The sequence below is a fragment of the Vipera berus genome (assembly GCF_964194415.1).
Source record: "Vipera berus genome assembly, chromosome: Z".
NCBI classification, from domain to species: domain Eukaryota; kingdom Metazoa; phylum Chordata; class Lepidosauria; order Squamata; family Viperidae; genus Vipera; species Vipera berus.
Window position 1 is genome coordinate 68,802,591 of NC_138205.1, and position 23,767 is coordinate 68,826,357.

General features: G+C 37.8%; 1 protein-coding gene across 1 annotated transcript in view; it reads right to left on the bottom strand.

Annotated features, from left to right (window-relative positions):
* Positions 1–23,767, bottom strand: part of HECW1 (HECT, C2 and WW domain containing E3 ubiquitin protein ligase 1) — a gene marked incomplete at its 5' end in the record, with an annotated part of 165,350 nt that overhangs the window by 124,447 nt on the left and 17,136 nt on the right. The window contains one exon of the mRNA XM_081346221.1: positions 3,825–3,919. Coding sequence (XP_081202347.1) covers positions 3,825–3,919 — 95 coding nt within the window. The remainder of the gene's footprint in view (positions 1–3,824; positions 3,920–23,767) is intronic.

Sequence of the window (23,767 nt, forward strand, 5' to 3'; positions counted from 1 at the left end):
GTACTGATGATACCCCACTCAAAAACCACGAATGATCTCACCCAGCGGCTTCATATAGATGTTGAACAGGAGAGGCGAGAGGACCGACCCCTGAGGAACTCCACAAACAAGAGGCCTCGAGGCCGACCTCTGCCCTCCTGTCAACACCAACTGCGAACGTCCCAGGAGGTAGGAGGAGAACCACTGGAGAACAGTGCCCCCCACTCCCAACCCCCTGAGGCGCCGCAGTAAGATACCATGGTCGATGGTATTGAAAGCCGCTGAGAGATCTAATAGGACTAGGACAGAGGAGCAACCCCTGTCCCGAGCCCACCAGAGATCATTCACCGGCGTGACCAATGCCGTCTCCGTGCTGTACCCGGGCCTAAAGCACAATTGGTACGGGTCCAGATAATCTGCTTCCTCCAGGAACAGAGGGAGCTGATGCGCCACCACGCTCTCAACAACCTTCGCAAGAAAGCCAAGGTTGGAGACCGGACGATAGTTATTCAAAATATCCAGGTCCAGGGCAGGCTTCTTGAGGAGGGGCCTCACGACCGCCTCCTTCAAGGCAGCAGGAAAGCTACCCTCACTCAAAGAAGCAGTTATCACTGGAGCCAGCCTCGTGTCCCCTCCCGAGCCACATAGACCAGCCAGGAGGGGCACGGGTCCAATAAACACGTGGTGGAGCTCAGCTTCCCCATGATCCTGTCCACATCTTCCGGAGTCACAGGGTCGAACTCTTCCCAGATAACATCACCAAGACCGCTCATGTCATCTCCGTCAGATTCTGCCCAGTCGGAATCCAGACCAGCCCGAATCCAAGCGATTTTGTCCGACAGATGTTGGCTAAACTCCTCGACACGACCCTGCAAGGGCTCCTCCCTCACCTCCTGATTAAGGAGGGAGTGGGTCACCCTGAACAGGGTGGCTGGGTGATTTTCTGCGGACGCGATGAGGGCAGGAAAGTAATTAGACTTTGCCGCCCTCATCGCAGCGAGATAAGACCTCGTAGAGGACCTTAGTCGCAATCGGTCGGATTCAAACCGGCTGGATCTCCAACAGCTCTCTAGGCCCCGTCTCCGACGCTTCATCTCCCGGAGATCAACAGAAAACCATGGAGCCCACTGGGATCTGCGCCGGGTCAGGGGCCGCATGGGTACAATGCGGTCGAGTGCCTCCATGGCTGCCCTTTCCGAGGCTTCCACCAAGGCATCGGCCAGGCTGTGAGCGAAGGCGGCAGGCGGGGACCCAAGCGCCACCTGAAACCGCTCAGGGTCCATTAGGCGCCTGGGGCGGAACCATCTTGTCGGTTCCGTAGCCCAGTGATGGGGAGTGGCGAAACGGAAGGCCAGCTGCAGGAGATGATAATCGGCCCATGACAGGGGCATAATAATTGGAGAACCCCCACCCAGATCATCTAACCACCGTCCAGATATAAAAACAAAATTGAGCATGTGACCCCCTCATGAGTCGGGCCCTGAATTATTTGCATCAGGTCCATGGCCATCAGGGAAGCCATGAACTCCCGAGCCAACTCTGATGATCCCCCCAGGGATGGTAGATTAAAGTCCCCCAAAATCATACGTTTGGGGAAGTCAATCACCAAACCCGAGAGGATATCAAGAAGTTCAGGCAGGGCTGCTGCTACGTGACTAGGCGAAAGGTACACCAGCAGCAAGCCCAACTGAGCCCTAGGGCCACATCTCAGGAGGAGTGACTCACACCCGGATATCTGGACAACGGTGGCCTCCCGCGGACATAAGGTCTCCCTCACCACCACCGCCACACCCCCGCCCCTACCCTGAGCCCGAGGCCGGTGGAGCACCCAGAAACCTGGAGGGCAATGTTCAGTCAGAGGGACACCACCCTCTGGGCCCAACCAGGTCTCCGTAATGCAAGCCAGGTCCGCATGCTCCTCCTCAACCAAATCTCGGATGAAAGGAGCCTTATTAACTACAGACCTGGCATTGAAATACACAAGCCTAAGCTCAGGTGGCTGCTCACCCTTGTTCCTGGAACCACGGGTCGAAACCAGAGAGTCGGAGCACATCACCGCTTGGAGACAGCGGGGATGCGCTCCTGGATGTTGATACGGCCCTCTGTACAATCGCCTGCTGCCATTCCCAAATGGCGTGGGGATAGAAAATCCCACACCCCACTCCGGGACCCCGGAGGTGCCCAACCCAGGCCCCATCCCACCGCGGTCTGACCAAAGCCTGGACTAAACAGCGGTTGGTGGACACCCCCCAAAATCTGACCAAAACCGCAATCCCTCCTCCCTCCCTAACCTTTTAAAATGTTTAGATAAAAAACAAACCATAGAATCTACACTCCAAGTGCCAATGTCTGCCCCCACAGCCCGCACAGCTAGGAAGGGGCACTGCCTTGTCAAGTGACCACCACCCTCTTTCTGGTAGCTTCTGCAGCCGGTCGATCTCATTGTCCACGTCTAGGTCGTTGGCTCTTTCTGAGTCCTCATGTGGATGGTTGCTGGGCTTGGAATGTTCTTGGAGGGCCGTAAGGCTTTGACGGCTCCCCCGGCAGCTTCTTCTGCCATTACCGCTTTCAGAGCATCCTGGAATGTCAAGGTCTCCTTTGCAAACAGCTTCTGCTGAAGGTCCCTATTCTGCAAACCGCAGACCAGACAGTCTCTGAGCCTCTCTTCTAGGTCTGTGAAGTTGCAGAGCCTGGATGCTTGTCGTAGTGCGGCCACAAATTCGGCAGCTGACTCTCCTGGTTGCTGCTTCCTTTGTTCGAACGCGTGTCTCCATGCAATGAAGGAGAGCTTAGGCTTGAAATGCTCCTTGAGCTTTATCTTGAGCTCAGGGTAGGCAACCGACTCTAGTGTAGCTGGAGTGACTAAGTTTTCAGCTATATCAAACATTGCCTGGCCACACACACAAAGTAGCATTGCAGCCTTTAAGCCATCTTCACTAACTTGGTTCACTCTTAGATAGTTCTCGACTCGTGAAACGTATGAGCTCCACCTCTCTGGGTGCGATACATCGAACTCCGACAGCTTGCTGACCTTGGCCATGGTTAGCTGTTACTGACCTCTTAATGTCTTGTGCTGCTAAGGGCTTCTGATTGATTCTAGGGACGGGTCCCTTTGGATGTGGGTGCCTGAAGCGTGGCTTGCTGGCCGGCAGAGGGGAGAACACAGTTCCTACCAGGGCGCTGATACCTGGTCTTATCCCTAGTGACTCATGGCTCTGTCTTCCTAAGCAGCACATCCCACCTTCATTGTCACTGTTAAGTACTGGGATCTTTGAGGCATTGACGAGGAGAAGGAGTAAGTAACAACACATTTATTGATTAACACAGAAGCAGCACTAATTGCCACTTAGCTTCTATTTATATGGACCACCGATAGGTGGCGGCCAATGGAATTCAAGCAGTTATTCCCGCCCAAAACACTAACAATTCTACAGACAGGCAGTCTGGAGTTTAAATGGACACAGCAGTTACCCATTTACAACTGTCTCCAAGTAATTTACAACAATACATAACACCCTCCAACATTGTTATTCTGTTAAAAAATATGTAATTACTTTGACTTTCAATTTTATCAGTATTTGTTATACATTTTCAAGCCTTACTGCTTCTTTTTTTAGTTACCAATCAGATTCCACAACCTTCAAAAAACCTCTTAGAATTTTTTTCACACTTGTATTAAATTATAAGAATATAGAGAGAAGAAAAACTGGTAATGAATCATAGAACACAACAATTCAGCAAGCCCAGATTTAAAGATGAAAACTACTGATACAACTGAATTATAGTCACAAGCAAAAGACAGCATAAGTTAATGATCATAATAAAGAAGCCAGCATAAAACTTACAGGAACTGCATTATTCTTCACTGTCACACTGGGAGTTGTTGCCCGCAGTGCCCCACTCACTCCATGATAATATTTGAAGCAGATCTTTGTTTCAGCTAAAACAAAAAGTAATCTTGGGTTAATAACTTCTGTTGAGTAGACTCCATCTTAATACAAGAAAATTCATTTTGGGAACAAAATTCATGCATTTAAATTCTTCAAATTAAATAAAATTTAATGAATCAAATTAAAAACTTTTTTAAAAAACAATTCAATTAGACATAGTCCTTCACTTATAACCACAATTGAGCCCAAAATTTCTGTTGCTAAGTGAGTCAGTTGTTAAGTGAATTTTGCCCCATTTTATGACATTTCTTGCCACAGTTATTAAGAGAATCACTGCAGTTGTTAAGTTAGTAACAGGGTTGTTAAGTGAATCTGGATTTACTATTGATTTGCTTGCCAGAAGTTCACAAAAGATGATTACATGACCCTGGAACACTGCAATCTTGAAAAATGTGAACCAGTTTCCCTGCATCCAAATTTTGATCATGTCACCACAGGGATGCTGCAATGGTTGTAAGTGTGAAAAATGGTCATAAGTCACTTTTTCAGTGCTGTTGCAACTTTGAACAGTCACTAAATAAACTCTTGTAAGTCAAGGACTACCTGTATTGTGTCTTTTGTACTCAAGCTAATTTGACAAGGCATATAAATAGGGATCAGGGAGATAACTAGATAAAAATATAATAAGTCTTCAAAGTTAGGAAACTATTTCTGAAAAAATGGATCTGACTCCATATTTCTTACTTTTGTTCAGCACAATATAAAGTTCTGCTGACCATTGTGTAATTTTGGTATTTATGATCGTTGTAGCATCACCATACTCATGTGACCAAAGTTCAGACATTTGGCAACTTACTCATATTTATTATGGTTGCCTTTGAAAAAGGCACATGTGATTCATACTAACCTTTAGAAAAATGTTCAAACTTCTCCATTAAGTTTAAGGGTGTTTTATAACACCAGGTTTTGTTTTTCAGCATCATTTCTCTTATTTTTCTCAGATCTGTCACAAGGCAGTTTAATATGATTACATTTTCTGTTGTTAGACATTTGTTAGAATTTTGCCCCATTTTACGACCTTTCTTGCCACAGTTGTTAAGTGAATCACTGCAGTTTTTAATTTAGTAGCAAAAGATGATCATATTATTCCAGGACACTGCAACCACCATAAATTTCCTGTAAGTCACCTTGAGTCACCATGATCAAGTAGGCAGCAATACACATTTTCCAAATAAAATAGTTGCCAGGTGTCTAAACTTTGATCACCTGACTATGAAGATGCTGCAATGATTGTAAGTATGCAAAATAGTCATAAGTCACTTTTTAAGGTGCTTTTGTAAATATGAAGGGTCAGTAAAAGAACTTCTGTAAATCAAGGATTACCTGTTCTTGCATTAGTATGCCTCTAGTAATAATGTTTTCATGAACACTTCCTTTTGCACTTGTCATGTTCTCTGTTCCATTTGATTTTTCAAAAAATTACTTTAAATAAAAACAAAGTGGAAGCTCGCAAACTCTAAAGTAAAGCACCCACGCTGCATACTCTTAATTACAAGAATACTTTTAGAATAATTTTATTCTAATTTTAATTTTAGAACAGAAATCATGTACTATTACTTTTCTACTTTTTTTGTTTTGAGAATGTGTCTATTTGCTTAACCCCTCTCCCCCAAACACAAAAATAAATAGAGGTGAAAGTTATGTTGAAGTTACACTGGAAAAGTTTAGAGAGGGTAATATGGAACTTCACCATCTTTACTTTTGGTAAATGGGCACCATTTTGTAACATCGATATAGGCAACATTGTATGAGAACCGAAATGAAATTTACTACTCTAAATATTCCAATTAAAGGCAACCTAATGTCTGGCACAAGTAAGAGTATTCATTCAGTTAAAGCACCTGAAGTGTTTATTATTGTTACATATATACAGCGATCTAGGTAACTAATGATCAAAGCTAAATTGGCGCTAGATAGGGGTCAATGGAATTTACAGGGCTCGACTTAGATCTCTTGTGGTAACACAATGTCTCCAAACTGATGACTGATGACAAAATCACCCAAAGTACTTTTTGATGCAATGAAAAAGAAAATTTATACAAAATTTAGAGTGAATCATAATGAAACAATATTCAGATCGGTGTGTACCTGTGGTATATAACTATGAATCAAACATTAGTGAAGACACAGCAGTTCTCAATTTTTATTTATTTGTTTACAGTCCAAGACCAATCATAAAAATGTATTAAATATATTTTTAAATAATGTTACAAGACAAGCCCAAAATACTTAATAGTATAACGAAGGCATAAAATGACTTCTATAACCCATATCTAATGATAAAAAATGTAATGTTATCTTCTTGGAGGTATTTGGAAATTAACTGACTAGAAGAAGAGTGTAATTTTAGGATCAAAAGAGTCGTTAGTTTTTTTGACAATACGTGTTGTTTGCTTTCAATTTTTGTACCCGAGAAGGCAAAGATTTTTGTAGAGAAACCTGATTTATCTATCTGTTGTCAGCCAATGATTTAGAACATTAATTTTTGCAAAGGAAAAAAAATCAAAGAGCATCAATTGTTGTGTCTGTCTTAGAATGCTATTATGTTTTGCTTTAAATGCACATGTTTTCTGAACTGTAAGCTCAGACTGGATTTTCATTTACTAATTTTCTTGATGGTGTGGTAGGATGGAGGGTTTGTTGTCACTGTGTGTTGGGGGGAGAGAGCACGGGGGGAGGCTCAGTTAATCTCAATGTACACATGTTGTACTTTGACAATAAAGGTTTGTTTATTTATTTATTTATTTATTTATTTATTTATTTATTTATTTATTTATTTATTATTTGATGGCACGAAAGCCAGTTTGGTGAATGTGGATCCATTAATTTCAGCCTTTGGAAGGAGACAATGGAAAACCACTTCTAAAAATACTATATAGATAATTATGTGGATGTCTTCATATAGTTGCTAGCCACAGAACCTAAACCAGAGGAAAGTGACCCAAATGGGGAAGCTACAAATGAAGAGAATGACAGCTTAATATAAACAAAAGAAAATCTGCAAGATTTTGCCACAACAATGAAAATGGAGAAGATATTTTATCTTTCAGTACTTCAAAACAAACTTAAGGATAAGAAAGAGGTTCTAACAAACTGGATTATAGAGCTGCCAGGAGAATCATTAGAATTTATTTATTTATTTTTATTGAAAAGTTTTACAATACATTTTAAGCATAAACTCCTTCCCTCCCCCTCCCCCCAGTTTCCCCTCCCTCCCCCTCCCCACCCCCGACTTCCCAGAGCTGAATACAGGGTATTGCCTCTAACAAGCTTAAGCTAAAATATGCTAACCATCTATAATTACACTTTAAATCCTATCACACTTTAACTCCACTTAAACATAACTAAATAATAATACATCTTATAATTCTAATACTCATTCATATGCTAAATGAAATTTTTTAGTTCCATATTTGTTCTGAATATAATCAGTCCATCTTCTTCATTCCGAAATATATCTCTGTTGCGATTGTTCTTTCAAATATGCTGAAATTTTTGCCATTCCTGCCAAGTTTGAAACTTTTAAAGTCTACTCTTCTGTAGTAGGCAGTTCCTCCTTCTTCCAGTATTGTGAAACCAAAAGTCTTTCTGCCGTTATTAAATTCAACATCAATTTAGTTTCTATAACAGTACAATCTGTAATAATATCCAACAAAAATAACTGTGGAGAAAACCTTATCTTTTTCTTAAATATCTTCTGCATATTCCACCAAATTTTAATCCAAAAAGCTTTAACTTTTTTACAAGTCCACCATATATGGTAATACGTTGCATCCTCACAACCACACCTCCAACATTTAGGCTGATAATTTGGATACATACATGCTAATTTTTTAGGGTCTAAGTGCCATCTATAAAACATTTTATAAAAATTCTCTCTTAAATTTTGTGCCTGAGTAAATTTTACATTCCTGACCCAAATTTTTCCCCAGGTATCCATCGTTATTGGCTCCTGAATATTCTGGGCCCATTTTATCATACAATCTTTAACAAGTTCCGTTTCTGAATCTATTTCTATCAATGCATTATATATCCTCCTTATATGCGCTTGACTTTGATCTCTAATTTTTTTTACCAAATTTTCATCTGTTGTCGAAATACCAATTTTCTGATCTTCTTTCCATCTAGCTTGTATCTGGCCATACTGAAACCAAGTTTGTACTATTTTCCCTTCTTTTAAAATATTAAATGGCTTTAATTGCCATACATTCCTTTCCAGTCTAAGAATCATTAGAATTTACAGTAGAAGACAAAAAACAACCATTCTACTTAACTTGTCTTTCCTATTCCCAAAAATATTCACAAAAATACAGGAAGAATCCCCTGGCAAGCAGAACATACTGAGACGGAAAGCTACATGGCAAAAGAAGAAGGCTAGAGTTAGATTCAAGAGACTCGATTCGAGGGACTACTATATGATTAAACACTTGTTTGAATAGATAGATAAAGAATAGATACATTTTGAATACAAAGAGGCCCTACAGTAAGAGGGATAAGATATATAAGTAGTATAGTATTTTTTATAATATATGAGATGTAAAAATATTGGGATGGTATATGGGAATGAAAAGTTTGGATATTTAAAGGTAATTAATTTTGAGAAAATTATGACTGATAAGAATGGTCTGAATACTGAGGGGAAATTAAGCTTAAAGAAGAATCTTGAAAACAGGACACATAGTGACTTAATAAGATAACTTTTACAAGTACAATTGAAACATAAGCTGATCAGAAAAGGTGTTGTACGTGGATATTATTGTTATTTGCACAAACACAAGAAAAATGTTTATATCCAACATTATTTGCTTAATGTTGACAAAGGAGAATATTACTGGAAGAAGAGAAGATCAAAGAAATATATCATTAACTAATATATTGATTATGGAATTATAGAAATTAATTATTATTGTTTTAAAATATATGAACCCAAACAACACAATGTTTACTAAGCACTAAAGATTGCTATTGTAAAAAAATCAATAAAATATTTTTTTAAAAAAGGAAAACCACTTCTAAAAATAATATCTAGATCAGTGTTTTTCAACCTTTTTTGGGCAAAGGCACACTTGTTTCATGAAAAAAATCACGAGGCACTCCACCATTAGAAAATGTTAAAAAAATTAACTCTGTGCCTATATTGACTACTGTATATATAAAGTAATTCTCTTGAATAGGAATCAAATAAACACAAAGAAAGTATTTTATAATTACTTTTCAATTTTTCCCACGGCACACCAGGCAACTAGTGTGCCGCGGAACAGTGGTTGAAAAACACTGATCTAGATAATTATGTGGATGTCCTCATATAGTTGCTAGGGGTCAAGTCTTACTTGAAAGCATTTGTTTTCTTCATAGAAATTTTAATAGCTCATTTGCTACAGCTTTACCTACTTATAAACCATGATAAAAGGCTGGTGATGTCAAAATAGCTGCATCATGCCTAATGGGGCTGAGGTTGATTTTCCAATTTAAAAGAGTTTCCTTATACAGCTTTTTTTAGTATTGGAATGACAATTTAGTACAGTAGCTTACTACTTAATATGTAAATATTCTATATACCAAAAAATCTAGCCTATTACATTTTTTGAAACTAGTAATATACTGCTAGAAACCGATGGGCACACTAAACATTTAAAGCTTAATCTATAGTGTCTTAGTAACTAGCAGTTTCTTAGGAACCTAAGTATATGAAGTATGTAATTCTTTATTTTAAAAGAATCAGGAATGATGAACAAGTTCCTCTGAAAGCCAGCATGTTTTGATCTTGTTCTGCAATTTACAGCCACAGGAAAATATACTCAATATGAATAAAATATGTCCTAAATATCATTTATAATCCTTAGAAGCAAAGCAATAGAGAAACTCAAGGGATTTCCAATCAGCTAACTTCATATAAAAAGCTTTCTTCAAATGCAGAAAATTTGAAACCCATTAAATTACAGTACCCTTAACAGCAGTAGACATCTTTCCATGTTTCTGTGATCTCTCATTCCCCCCCATCCATATTGATTTTACTTTTATTCTCATGCAAGTTATGCAAATTTTGAAGTGGGGAAAAATGTAAATGAGATGAGGAAATGCAATGGATAGAGAGGGAATGTGCTTTCTGAATGATACATTACTGCCTTTATAATTAGAACCTAAAATTAAGTGAGCAATATTAAAAAATGAAAAAGAAAATGCAACCCATACTTAAGGGTTTTGCCCATTTTAAACAGAAATAATAGGTAACTTTTCACAATGGGAGCAACTACAGAGTTTAGGTTAACAAAACTGGAATAGAAAGAAGGTTTATCTACAAATAGGCAAGTTAGAATTAGTGAAATTCAGTTTCTTTTCTTTTTTACAAAACAACAACAACAAAATACTGTAGTATGTTTGAAAGATCCTTTAAAACATAATTACCTAAGTCCTCAAGAGTACATATGTCTTCTAACATGCTGGGATGATGCATGTATGGGATTATAATTTTTAGTGTAAAAGTATAACAAACTATTAAATACAGGTGGTTCTTGGGTTATAATGGCAATTTGGACCAAGATTGCCACTGCTAAGCAATGTGATCATAAAGGGCAATGTCATGTGGCTGCATCCCTTATCAATGGCAATCCATTTCTAATTGGCATTATCACCCCAGAATATGTAGGTCATCAAGCATCCAAATAAGGAGCAGAGGGGTAGGGGTCATGCCGAGGTGGCTTGCAATAATTCTGTTCACAGCAGCACTGGCTGCATGCCTTTCAGAGTAGCCACAGGAAAAGAGTTCAGCCCAATACCTGAATACCCTCAGGTGCCCACCACTTCCCAGACATTTGATCAATGGGTGAGGGGGTGGGAAGAAGTTTGGAGAAACACGAAAACAGCATTAAAAAGGACTTCTGAGAACTATAAAAAACAGGCTGATAAAAAAGGGCTCCCCAAAGAACATTCCAAGTTGGGGAAAAGGTTTATCTGTCGACTAAATACCCAGCAAGAAATTAGGACCGAAATTCTTGGGGCCTTTCCCCATCATAAGGATCATCAACCCCGTCACAGTAGAATTAAAACTCCCTAGGCTTTGAAGGAGAGTTCACCCTGTCTTCCAGTGCAGACTCCACCTTAAGACCTCCCCCTAAGAAGGCACCCGGGCCTCTTGTAATAGCAGGTCAGACTCACTATGAAGTGAAGTGTATTCTTGACTCTAGAATTTTTAAAGGGAAATTGCAGCACCTAGTACAATGGAAGGGGTACTCGCTGTCTGAAGCTACTTAGGTGAAATCTAGCGATGTGAAGGCTGACTGACTCATCAAAAAAGTTTCATGAGAAAAAAACCCAACAAACTGAGAGATAATTCCTGACATACGCTTTTGTTTACATTACAGGACCTATCCTTTTTTGTAAGGGGGGGACGGCTATCAACACTGCAAACATTGGATGTTTTTGCTTTGACAATATAAAGAGGCAGCCTTTTCTTTTAAATTGCTTTGCTCTTAGAATTAGATGGTGCTGGGGGGGGGGAGGAAGAATGTTTCCCCCAGTTGTTTTTAATAAGATAAGAAATGGTGCATTACAGAATGGAAGGGAAGCTTTGCCCCTCAAACTGATTCGAGAACGTGATTTATGACTGCTAATTGGAGGAGGGAATTGTGCCAGATATTAGGTGCTGAAGGCAGGAGAATTCAGATCTTGGCATCCACCATGCTGTGCCGATGCTTTGTTTTCATGATTAAACACTCTTTAGGATAAACAATGCCTGAAAGTTCTTTGAAGTGTTTCATTAGTCAGAACCATGACACATCCTCAACATAGATCCATTGTGTGTATGTGCTGTAGTGAAAGCCCAGGAGGTTCCTTTTCGCAGACATTTTGACTTCAAGAAGGCTAAATAGGTGAACTTTCAAAAGCAGCTGGATAAAGATGTGGGGAAGATCTCTCCTCACTCAGATAAATATGAGGAATTTGTTCAGCTTGTGAAAGTAATACAAAGGAGAACCATTCCAAGAGGTTGCCTTTTACTGAAGAATAGAAAAACTAATGGTAAAAAGTTGCAGGAACAAGCCATCCAAACACAGGAATAAGAGGAGATCTACAACACACTGGAATGGATGATTCTCAACCACATCTAAACATTCATTGGTGCAAAGATCATAAGGGAGCAAGCAGGTTTTAGACCAGGGAAGTCATGTTGTGGTCAAATCCTAAATCTCATGAAATATACTGAGGATGGTTTCAAAAGAAAGCTAATTACTGGAGTTGCTTTCATCAACCTAACTGCAGCATATGACAATGTTAACCATAGGATATTGCTATGCAAGTTAAATAATATCACTGGAGATAAGGTTACCAGGATCATTGGAAGTTTCCTCCAGAACCGGAGATTTTATGTGACACTGAATGGTAAGAACAGTAGAAAGAAGAATTGGTTGTCATAAGGAAGTGTACTGTCTTCAACATTGTATAACATATATATGGACAATCAACTAGTCCCAAACAACACACATCTATTCATCTATGCAGACAATATAAAAATGACTGCAAAAGGATCAACATTTAAAGTGACAGCTGGAAACTTATGGTAGTACTTGAAGAATTAGGATGATATTACACTGTCAACCATTTAAAGCCCAAACCAAACAAGAGTTAAATGTGTGTTTTCCACCTCCAAAACTGAGATGCAAAGGAAGAGTTGGATGTTATGTGGTAAGGGAACTGACTACAGCATTATCCAACATCAAAGAATCTCTGTGTGACACTCGATAGGATGCTCTCATTTAAACAGCACTGCCTGAAATGTAAGCCTAAAATCAGCTCAAGGAACAATATCAACAGGAAATTGATAAACTAAACATTGGGAAGCTCAACCATCTACTTTGAGCATATAGCTTTAGCCTTAAGCATCTCTGCAACAGAATATGCTCCAGTGTTGGGCACATCTGCACATGCGAATTGATATTACCATCAATGAAACAGTACACTTATGACAGGATGTCTCAAACCTACACCAACTGAGAAAATATATCCTCTTGCTGGCATTGCTCCACATAAAATCAGGAAAAAAGATACAGTGGACACTGAGAGAACTAAGCAAGAGTATGACCCTTGACATTCTCTGAAAGACCATATGGCCCAAGCCAGCTAACTCAGATCTAGAAACAGCTTTATGGCAAAAATGAACATTATTGAGGATACATAAGAACAAAATCGAATTAAATGATGGAGAAAGGAGACTTGTTGAGCAAGGAATAATATTAAAGAAGGGTATGGCTGAAGGATCTGACCTTCCTTATACTATTTGGAGGACCCTGAATAGGTTGAGAGTTGGAGTGCCTAAGTGTAACATCAATATGATCAAATGGAGGCTCTTAGCAGATAACAACATGCTGTGTGAATGTGGAGAGACAGAGCCCTGCCCTGCTGATACGTTGACTTCTACCAAAAACATGTATCAATGACTTATTTTTGGTCAATAACAAAACCAGAAAAGTGGCTTCATTCTGGCAGTTTAAAGTTTGACCTAGACATGGAGGAAGAAGAAGAATATACTGGACTAAGAGTGAAGACATACAGGTTCAAACCCACTTTCCGTCGAGGAAGTTTAACATATGAGTTTAACTCAATCATTCATTCAATGTGAAGTTTAATTTAATAGTATGGCTGATGGTGAAGATAAAACTTGAAATATCAAGCATGCCATCTTAAATTTTTGAGGCAAGGTAGGATATAAATAGTTGGACTTTTTTCAAAGATTTGGAAGTGTTAGACAAAGGACAATGTAGTGAAGAAAATTAGTTTCAAGTTTATGTAACAAAGCTTAATCCAGTTCTTTGAATACTTCGTTATTTGTCTCCCATTGTATTTGTGTAGAATAATGTAAAAATAATAATTAGTATTTTGGACAATAGCATGTATATTTTGGCCAGCAGCAACTCTGCTCTTGTATTATGTGTGTCTGGTGTTAAAATAACATAAGAAAAATTAACAACAATAACAACAACAACCCATTAAAAAGCTATGTTTCCTATATCTACCATTACAAATATAAATTTTCCCCTGGAAATATATTCAAAAAATAAGGCCAGTTGCATTAATCATTGCATGTTCATTCTTTTTCTAATTCAACATGCATGCCTTTCTTTAATATCAACTTCATGCCTGCCTTTCTTTTACATCAACTTATATCTTTTATATCAACTTCATCCAATGATATTTTTAGCCTAATATTTCCATGGCAACAAATCAAGGAATTGTCCATTTGAGAAAAGAGAGATATCAGAACTGGGTAACTAGGGAATTCAAAGGGAGCTCTAAGCTGTTTTCCAGTCACTTACTGGTATCACTGATGCATCTATTGGCTCTTATTCCATTTGATTAAAAATGAATGTAGTTGAGATATAAGTAAAGGCCACTTCTTGTCTTTTAATAGACAGTCATGGCACAAACCTACTGCATTATCCCAGACAGTGTTACACTCCTTAATATATGTGAATTCAGTACATGCTGTTCCTGAGGTTATCTGTATTTGTGAGAGTGATACAATAACTTCTCTCTTGATTACATATATCGACTCAATTCAATTTTGTATCTTTATATCTCTCATCTTAGTATCTCACTTCTTTTGTATCACTTAGTCACAATACTAAGCAAGAGAATCCGACAACCTAGTTTAGGATAAAGTTGATTTTTAATTTTCCTGCATTAAGTATGCTGATGACTCAAAATGGAGGTAGACCAATTTCACTAAAATGAATTGGTGCTTGAAAGTAAAAATTCAGTAAATAGGTACACACATCCTACTAACCCTTGCTTTTTAAAAAATGGGCTTGTCTAACAAGTCCAGTTGGTTAGGTTCTCACATTTTATTAAACCATAATGTATTTAGCAATACTGATTGTCAATGCAAGTTATGGATTAGCATATTGAAACATCTGACTTAATATGGTTCATTCAATAAAACAAGGCAACCAAACTATGATTGAGCATTAGATTGGAATAAAATATAGAATTTTGTAAGTTACAATTCATATCTAAATTAAAAGCTGATGCTAAACTTTCTAACTCTGGGCTGATGTTTGTGAGTTGACACTCTCTTTTTAAACAGATTTAAAGTTGCATTGCTCTATGGCTGGAGATGGACACAGCTTATTATTTTGTAAAAATATTTTTACAATATTAATATATTTAGCAATATCAGGTATTTTTAATAGTATCTGAAATATACCATATTTAAACATGCAATAATTTGTCTACTGAGGCCATCGGGGGTCATGGTTTAATATTCTGCATACTTGCTTCTAATTTGGGAATACCTGAAACAATTAATCATATGAACAAAATGTGCATTGACTGAATTGTATCTATGTATCTTATGACATTACTGATATTTCCTGAAATTTGGTGGATTATTTTTTTTCTAAGAATATTACATCCTAAGCAATGTACAAATTAAAAATACAATGACATTATCATATTAGTTCCTGTTTGCATTAATAAGCCAGCAGAAAATAGAATTCTTCTTACCACAGGGAAAATACCAGCTGGTAGAATAAACTAAATGAAATGGAATGAATTAAATAATGTCCTATGATATGCCAGTGAAATACTCACTGTAACCATGGAAGCTGTATCTATTCATTCATCAGTTATATAAAGCTCCTTGATTGGAATATGTTAATACAACCTTCCTTCATTGCTATAAATCTCAGAATCTCCAATGCCAATTATAGTTAAATAGACTAATCTAATCTGACTAACCTCACCATGTAATTTAAAATAGGATGATCAACAACTATTTTTAAAAGCACATAACATCACAATGAAAATATATTTTCCATTTTTTACATTCGCCTAAAAAATTTGCATTTCAATACCTCAGCATACCAAGTGGCTCTTACATACCACCCTAAACTTTAGAAGCTTATAGGCATTCTTTGGTTATCTGGATGCAAATTTGGCTTCAGAAATAACATTGGACAACAAATATTTTTCAAAAGTTTTGTTTCCTGAAAAACCCATAGTGATTATGATAGATCCCTTCAAACTGAACACACATATAATTTAAGAACGATTATATCACCTAGGAGAAATTAGAAATTAACTTTTAATGAGTATAATATATTTAATTGCAAAATGTTTCTGTATGAGTTCAACAGGGCCAAAATTGTTTTGCTCATTTGTAGTCAATGTATAATGCAGCTCACTATCCAATAGCCAGCATTGATGGATTCCAGTTGCCCTGATGCTGTTTTTCCATTGTAGCAATGTGCTTTGGTAATGTGGTAATACCTTTCACCATGTTGGTCAGTGACTATACCTAGATTTTCAGAAAAGAAGTCCAAGTGTGAATGCAGAAAATGAATCTTTAGTGATATGTTGCCTTTCATGGTCTTATAAGCTGTAAAAAGTTTGGCAACCAGCTGAATGTAGTTTATTGCTTATTTTCCAAGAAAATTCTCAACAACATCCTTTAATGCATTTCAGGTGATTTTCTCTGGCCCCACTAACAGCTTTTAGAACTGTTTGTCATGATGATGTATCTGATTTGTAACTATTGTTGAAGCACATCCAGTAAATCAGTTATAACAGGGGTGTAAAACTCAATTTCATTGAGGGCCGCATCAGCATTGTGGTTGCCCTCAGGGGGCCGGGTGGGTGTGGCCTGGGTGGGTGTGGCCTACTGGGTGGGCATGGCTAAAGTGCATATGGCCTACTGGGTGGGCATGGCCAGCTCTACATCGTTCGCATCAAGGGTGCCTATGGGGGCCTGGGCAGGAGTGGGACAGATCTGGGGGTCTCTGGCAGGAGGAGGGTCTCTGGGCCAGGGCCAAGGCAGTGGGGGCCGTTCCCTCACTGTTTCCAGGATGGCTTCGCGGGCCACATGAAACCACTTCATGGGCCGGATCTGGCCCCCGGGCCTTGTGTTTGACATGTCTGAGTTATAACTAGGATTGGCCTGGACTATTAGGTAAAATATTTATTTTTTGGAAAAACTCCACTATACCAGATTTTACATCTTAATTTGATGATCTGTATGATTATCACTTTCCATCTATAGGATTATTAAATCAGCAAAAAATAAGATTTTTCAATACTGTTGCATGTAATCAACAAGTAATTGGCTATTCATTGACCAAACAAACTGTTTTGCAGAGCAGAGACTTCTAGGAAAATTGAAGTTGCAAATGAAGGTATATACATCAATATATTAGGTTTCCTTGATTACATATCTGCAGATGTCTGACTAATCCACTCCCAATTTTAACTCCTCTTCTTATTCTCCTATATATATGATTAATTATACAGTGATTTATATATTAACGTGGAAGAACAAATGATGTGATCTACTTAAATTTCTATCCAGTCTTAGTCTGATCATAGTAAAAGAGACCTAGTTAATATCTGAACTGATTTTGATGCGTGGCTCTAAGTCCTTGATATATCCAGCATGGAAAGCCCAGACAATAGGGGGGTTGGCCATACTGATCAAGGAAGAACTCAAATGGAAGAGCATAGAAATGACCATAGGTCTCATCCTCCTTTGGCTTAGGTGTTAAATTCCAATATATAGGGCTTTGTGATTGTGATAATTAATGTGTATGCTTCCACATATTACCCTATCTATAACTTCCCTGACATGTGAGTGAATTTAGAGCAAATCCTGATAGAGCTAAATTTAAACATTTTCATCACAGTTACTATTGTTTTGGGAGATTTTAATGCAAGGTTGGGGCTTTTTATACAAGATCATATTAGTAATCTGAGCATCCCTGAAAAATGTCACTTCTTTTATCTTTATGGTTCTTTAAAGACCAGAAAAGAAATGCTGTTGGTATACTTTAGTATGTAAGAGTAACTTGCAAATTCTAGAGGGCAAAGACCAAAGTTTTATATACCATCAAATCAAGTAGCATTTTAGACTATACATGTGTCTCCAACAGTAATGAGTCCCTTTGCTCAGACTTCCAGGTTGCTGTTAATTTTTGTAAGCACTTAGACCTCAGACTCCATAACTCAATTGATAGATGGGTTTCATTTCATCTAGAAGATTATATAGGACTATACAGGTTTCATCTACAGGACCAAAATGGACCATTGTGGATATCAAGACTTTGACTGAATATATGAAATCTGATCGAGTTTGACTCTAATAAAGACAGTTACCTCACTTTACACATATGTCAATTCTGTATTTACAGACTATAAAAGCCTAAGCATAGGACTAAGAAAATTCTTAACTGAAAAGGCCCTTCCTAGAAGGTGACAGATAAAAGGCTTTTACTGATTTGACTCAGAGTCCAAAATATTATGGCTAACTACTGTATGTGTTTAACATGGAACTATCCATCATATAACAATCATGTTGCCATGTTAGCATTTAGACAGGAGTATAAGAAATCACCAAGTTTATTGTCAAAACATTTGCCTTCTGGTTAAATTTACAATCAGCAGCCAAAAACCCAAACCCAATAGTTCTCTGGCATTTAGTTCTGGCAATTAGTTGCAAGATTATTATGAGAATACTGCCTCTATGTGGGAAAAATATTACAACTATTCATTCCCCAACTTGTAGTGGACTAGATGATCCCCAAAATGATCAATAGGAAGCTCTTAGTTCCACTCCATCATGGTTTCCAATGACTGAATGAGAGACTAGAAGACTCGTTCAGATACTGAAGTCCAACAAGGTTCCTGGGATAAAGGCACTGCTGAGAGACAGCTCGGGTGTTGGTATATGGGAGAGAGGGAAGAAGGTGTGTGTTCATGTGGAAATAAAGCAGACTAAATCAGTTAGAAAGAGCTACTGTTCTCCAGTAGTAGGGCCTACAGTACAAGAAATAATAGCTGGAGAAGCAGTAGGAGGGGGTGTAACAGCAGTGGGAAAGAGTGAAGAAGTGGTACCAGCCTATGAATCCTTGCGTGTATGTTGCCTAAGCACCTGTGCTATACTGACTATCTTGTCTTTTGGGGACCACTGACTTGGTTATACTTAAAAGAATTCATAAAAGTATTTTATCCCCAAACTATTTAAATGCCACATTGACTGGTGGGTTGCCTTACTTGCAGGTTTATTTACTCATAGTAATAATTCTTGCCAAATTCCAGCTGATTGGGAGTTCCATTTATAAAAAGGGTGATATAATCCTTTAAGATACTTCAATTATAAACTGATTAGCCTAACTCAGGGGTAGAGAGCCTAAAACACTCAAAGAGCCACTTTGACCCATTTCCCACCGGAAAGAAAACACTGGGGGCTGCAAAACTTTTTTGACATCTAAAATGAAGATAACACTGCATATAACACTCCGGGTGAGATTCAAGGTGCTGGTGATTACCTATAAGGCCCTAAATGGCATGGGTCCGGATTACTTACTTACGGGAGCACCTGCTGCCGGCGTCAACTTCCCTTCGTCCTGTGCGGTCCCACAGAGAGGGCCTCCTCAGGGTGCCGTCGGTCAGAGAGTGTTGGCTGGCGGCCCCCAGGGGGAGAGCATTCTATGTGGGCGCAGCAGCCCTTTGGAATCAATTACCGGTTGAGCTCCGGATGGCTCCCGACCTTTGCTCTTTCCGCCGTGATCTGAAAACTTACTTATTTGAACAAGCCGGCCTGGTCTAATGGGTTTGGGGTATTTTTAATTTGTAATTATTTATTGTTAGGGCTAGATTGATTTAATCTTATTTTTAATTTTGTATCTTGTATTTTTATTGCCCTGTATACCGCCCTGAGTCCTTTGGGAGAAGGGCGGTATAGAAATTAAATTAATAAAATAAATAAATAATAAGATAAATATTGTTTTTTACCTTTATGCTATGTATAAAAACTATATAAAGTGTGCTGCATTTATGAAATTAATGAACTGCTACAAAGAAAACAAATGTTTATTTCTGCATGCAACAAAAGCATTTTGAACTCCCCCCCAAAAAAGGACACTGGATCGAAGGTTACTTTCAAATAAAATACTCAAATGTCTATTTGAGTCCTCCTCATATTTATGAAATAAAAAGCCGGTGCAAACTATAAAAACTATAAACAGAAAAATAGAAAAAAAATTGTGGGGGGGGGGAAGAAAAGGAGAGGAGAAAGAGGGGAAAGAAACCTTTCTCCTTCATCCCAACAGGTAAAACAATTTTAGTAGCTTATCTACCATCTTTAAATACAGCATAATTATCCCCATACCTCACCTCTTAATTAAAAAAATATCAAAATATTTCATTAAACGTTCTTTACTAAAAGTCTGTGTGTGTGTGTGTGTGTGTGTGAGAGAGAGAGAGAGAGAGAGAGAGAGAGAGAGAGAGAGAGAGAGAGAGAGAGAGAGAGAGAGAGAGAGAAGGGAAGTGCAAGTGCCTCTCTCTGTCTCTTTCTCTCTCCAAACTGGGAGCTATGGGGGAAGGCTGAAAGAGCCGCATGCGGCTCCAGATCTGCGGGTTGCAGACTTGTGGCCTAACTAATATCATAGCAAAACTATATTCCAATATCTTTTATACAAAATTAAGGACTTGTTTCCCCGAAGAGAAAATGGCTTTAGTCAGGTTGCTCCACTTCATTTTATACTATCTAATAAAAAAAGCCAAGGCTCAGAATGAAGTAGGACTTACAACAAATGTCAAAACCAATAAAGTTTATTTCAACACATAAAAAACAAGAAAAAAGTCAAAGAAACAATCGTTTCACTAATTGGGAGAAGATGGCAAGGAAGTAATGCGCAGGAGAGAGAAAGCAGAACTGCTTAATTCATTCTTTGCATCTATCTTCACACAAAAAGAAAACACAAACCAACTTACCAAAATCAAAACGATAAAAGACAGGCTAGGAGTGCAAATTTTAAAAAGCAAAGATGAAGTAAGAGAATAGCTCCAGATTCTGAGTCCTGATGGATTACATTTCAGAGTTCTGAAAGAACTGGCAGATGTGATCTCAGAACCTTTGAACCACATCTTTCAAAGTTCTTAGAGCAGCGGTCTCCACCTTTTGGGCATCAAGGACCAGTTCCGTGGAGAGAAGTTTTTCCACAGACCAGAGGGGGCGTGGTTTGATGTTCTGCCTGCATCCTGTGGATGGGGCTTCGCTTGTTTGCGTGGACCAGTTTTGGGCATGCGGGGCCCAGTGCTGGTCAATGGACCAGAGGTTGGGGACCCCTGTCTTAGAGTACTGGGGAATACTTGAGCCCTAGAAAACAGCTGATGTAGTTCCCATCTTTTAAAAAGGAAAAAAATAACAGATTGAGGAAATTACAGACCAATCAGCCTGATATCAATACCTGGGAAGATCTTAGAAAAGATAATCAAACAACAAATCTGTGAACACCTAGAAGCAAAGTTATAACCAGTACCCAATATGGGTTTGTTAAAAACAGATCATGCCAAACAAAATCTTATTTCACACTAATTTAGTCACTCTGGCTAAATGCTGTGGACATAGTATACTGAAATTTCAGTAAGGTATTTGACAAAGTAGACCACAATCAACTTCTTGGTAAGCTAGAAAAATGTGGGATATAGACAGAATTACCAACAGATGGATTTGTAACTGGCTGATAAATCATATTCTACATGTAGTTCTCAATGGAAGAACAGCTGCACAGAGGGAAGTGGGGTATACCAAAGTTCAGTTTTAGGCCCAGTATTCTTCTTAAATGATCTAGAAGGGGGAATAAAAGGGAAACTCATCAAATTTGCAGATGGCACTAAAGTGGCAGGAATAGCCAATGCCCCACATAGACTCAAGGATCCCAAAAGGATCTCAAAAGACTTGAACACTGGGCCCTATATAATAAAATGAGATTCAGTGTAGATGAAAGTAAGGTTCTATAGTTAGGCAAGCAAAACCAACTGTACAGGTATGGACTAGGTCAAACGTGGCTCAATACCCATAACTGTAGAGGGATCTTGGAGTCCAAAGGACCAATCACTTAAATATGAGTCAAGCAGCAGACAAAAAAGCCAATGCAATTCTAGGCTGCATTAACAGAGGGATAGAATCAAGATCATGTGCAGTATTATTATTGCTTTACAAAGCCTTAGTAGAATACTGTATCCAGTTTTGGTCACCACAATATAGAAAAGATGTTGAAAGAATGCAAAAAAGAATGCAAAAAAGAATGCAAAAAAGAGCAACATAGATAATTAGGAGAATGGAGGCTAAAACATATGAAGAATGGTAGTAGGACCAGACAGAGGAAATGAGCCAACCAGAAACCTGAATGGAAGCCTCACCAGAACAGAGACGAGGCCAAAAACACCCGAGCACCAATAGACAGAGCTGGCAGAGAGATCACGTGACGTCACAAGTTTGACATGTCTGCTCTAAACTATAAGTATTTATTCAACTCTGATTCCAAAGCTATTTCCAGAGGGGGGCGGGATCTTGACTTTCGGTCATCATGGAAAATCAGAGATTTATAGGAAATATTTATCAAGAAAAAATGAATATTTTTCAAGAGGAGGTATATGATATGTTGCAACTAATTCAAATAACAATGATCTCAGATCACAAAGAAATTCAGAATAACTTTGAAAATATAAATAAACTCATCTTCAATTCAATTTTATACCAAAAAAAAAAACCTCAGGAAAATACAAGAGAGAAGGAACAGACTGAACATAAATTCAAGGATAGAGACTTAAAGATGGAATTCTACAAAACAAAAGAGTATGATTTAATCCAAGTGGACAATTTTTTACAAGAAATACTAGATTTGGAAAAGACAACTTATATTTCAACACTACAAAACAAACTTGAGGACAAGAAAAAAGACTGGATAAAATGTACTACAGAGATACCAGGGGAAATACTGGAACTGGAGAGACAAAAAGCGACAAGAGAAGCAGAGAAAAAAAGAAGGGAAAAGATTCCCAATAAAAATGAGTGGGCAAATGCCCCTAACAAAGATACTAATTTACTTTTTATATCTACACCAACATTTATGAACATACAGAAAAACCTTTTGATTCAACAAAATACATTGATTAAGAAAGATACTGGGCAAAGGAAAAAGACTAAGGTGGAAACCAAGAAAATAGATGATGGGACTTATCAGAGAGAATACTTAAAAAAGAAACATTTGTTTGAATATGGTTAAAGAAATAGAAAAATTTTGGAATATATATGCTATTCTAAGAGGGATGAATTCTCTAAATAATATAGTATGTTTTTTCTCTTTTGTGTTGTTTTTCTTGATATGAGTAATATAAAAAAGTTGAAATGATTTAAATAAAGGAAATGTTTTAGATACTTAAATGTGACTGAATTTTAAAAAATTAAAATGGATAAAAATGTTTTGAATAAGAGTTAAAGGACTAGATGATGATGTATTGAATGGAATGTTTAAAGATTAAATATATTCTTAATTATAGTTAAAAAGAATGAGAAATTGAGGAAATAAATATATATTAGCCTAGGAGAGATATATATTTTAAGTAGTATGTTATTTCTTATGTTTCTTTACTCTTGCTCTCCTTTCTTTTTTTTCTTTCCCCCCCCATCGTTTTATCTATTTCTTAAGAAATGGCTTGTATAGAAAAAATAGAGTTAAATTTGTAAATGTAAATGTAATTAATTTTTGAGAAAATCTTCACCAGTAAGAACATCTAGAATTTGGTGGGAGAAATAAACTAAAATAAGAATTGTAACAGGATCTATGATAAGGCAACCAGAGTGACTGAATATAAAAGAAATATTATACTGATATGATTATTATTTTTAAGAATATGGGGGGGAATTATATGTTCAATTGTTATTTATCAAAACAATAAGAATTGTATTAACTCAATGTTTGCAAAAGAGGATATTTTGGGGAAAGAGGAAATCAATTAAAATTATTATGTGGAATATGGATTATAGAAATTAATTGTTAATGATTGTTTTA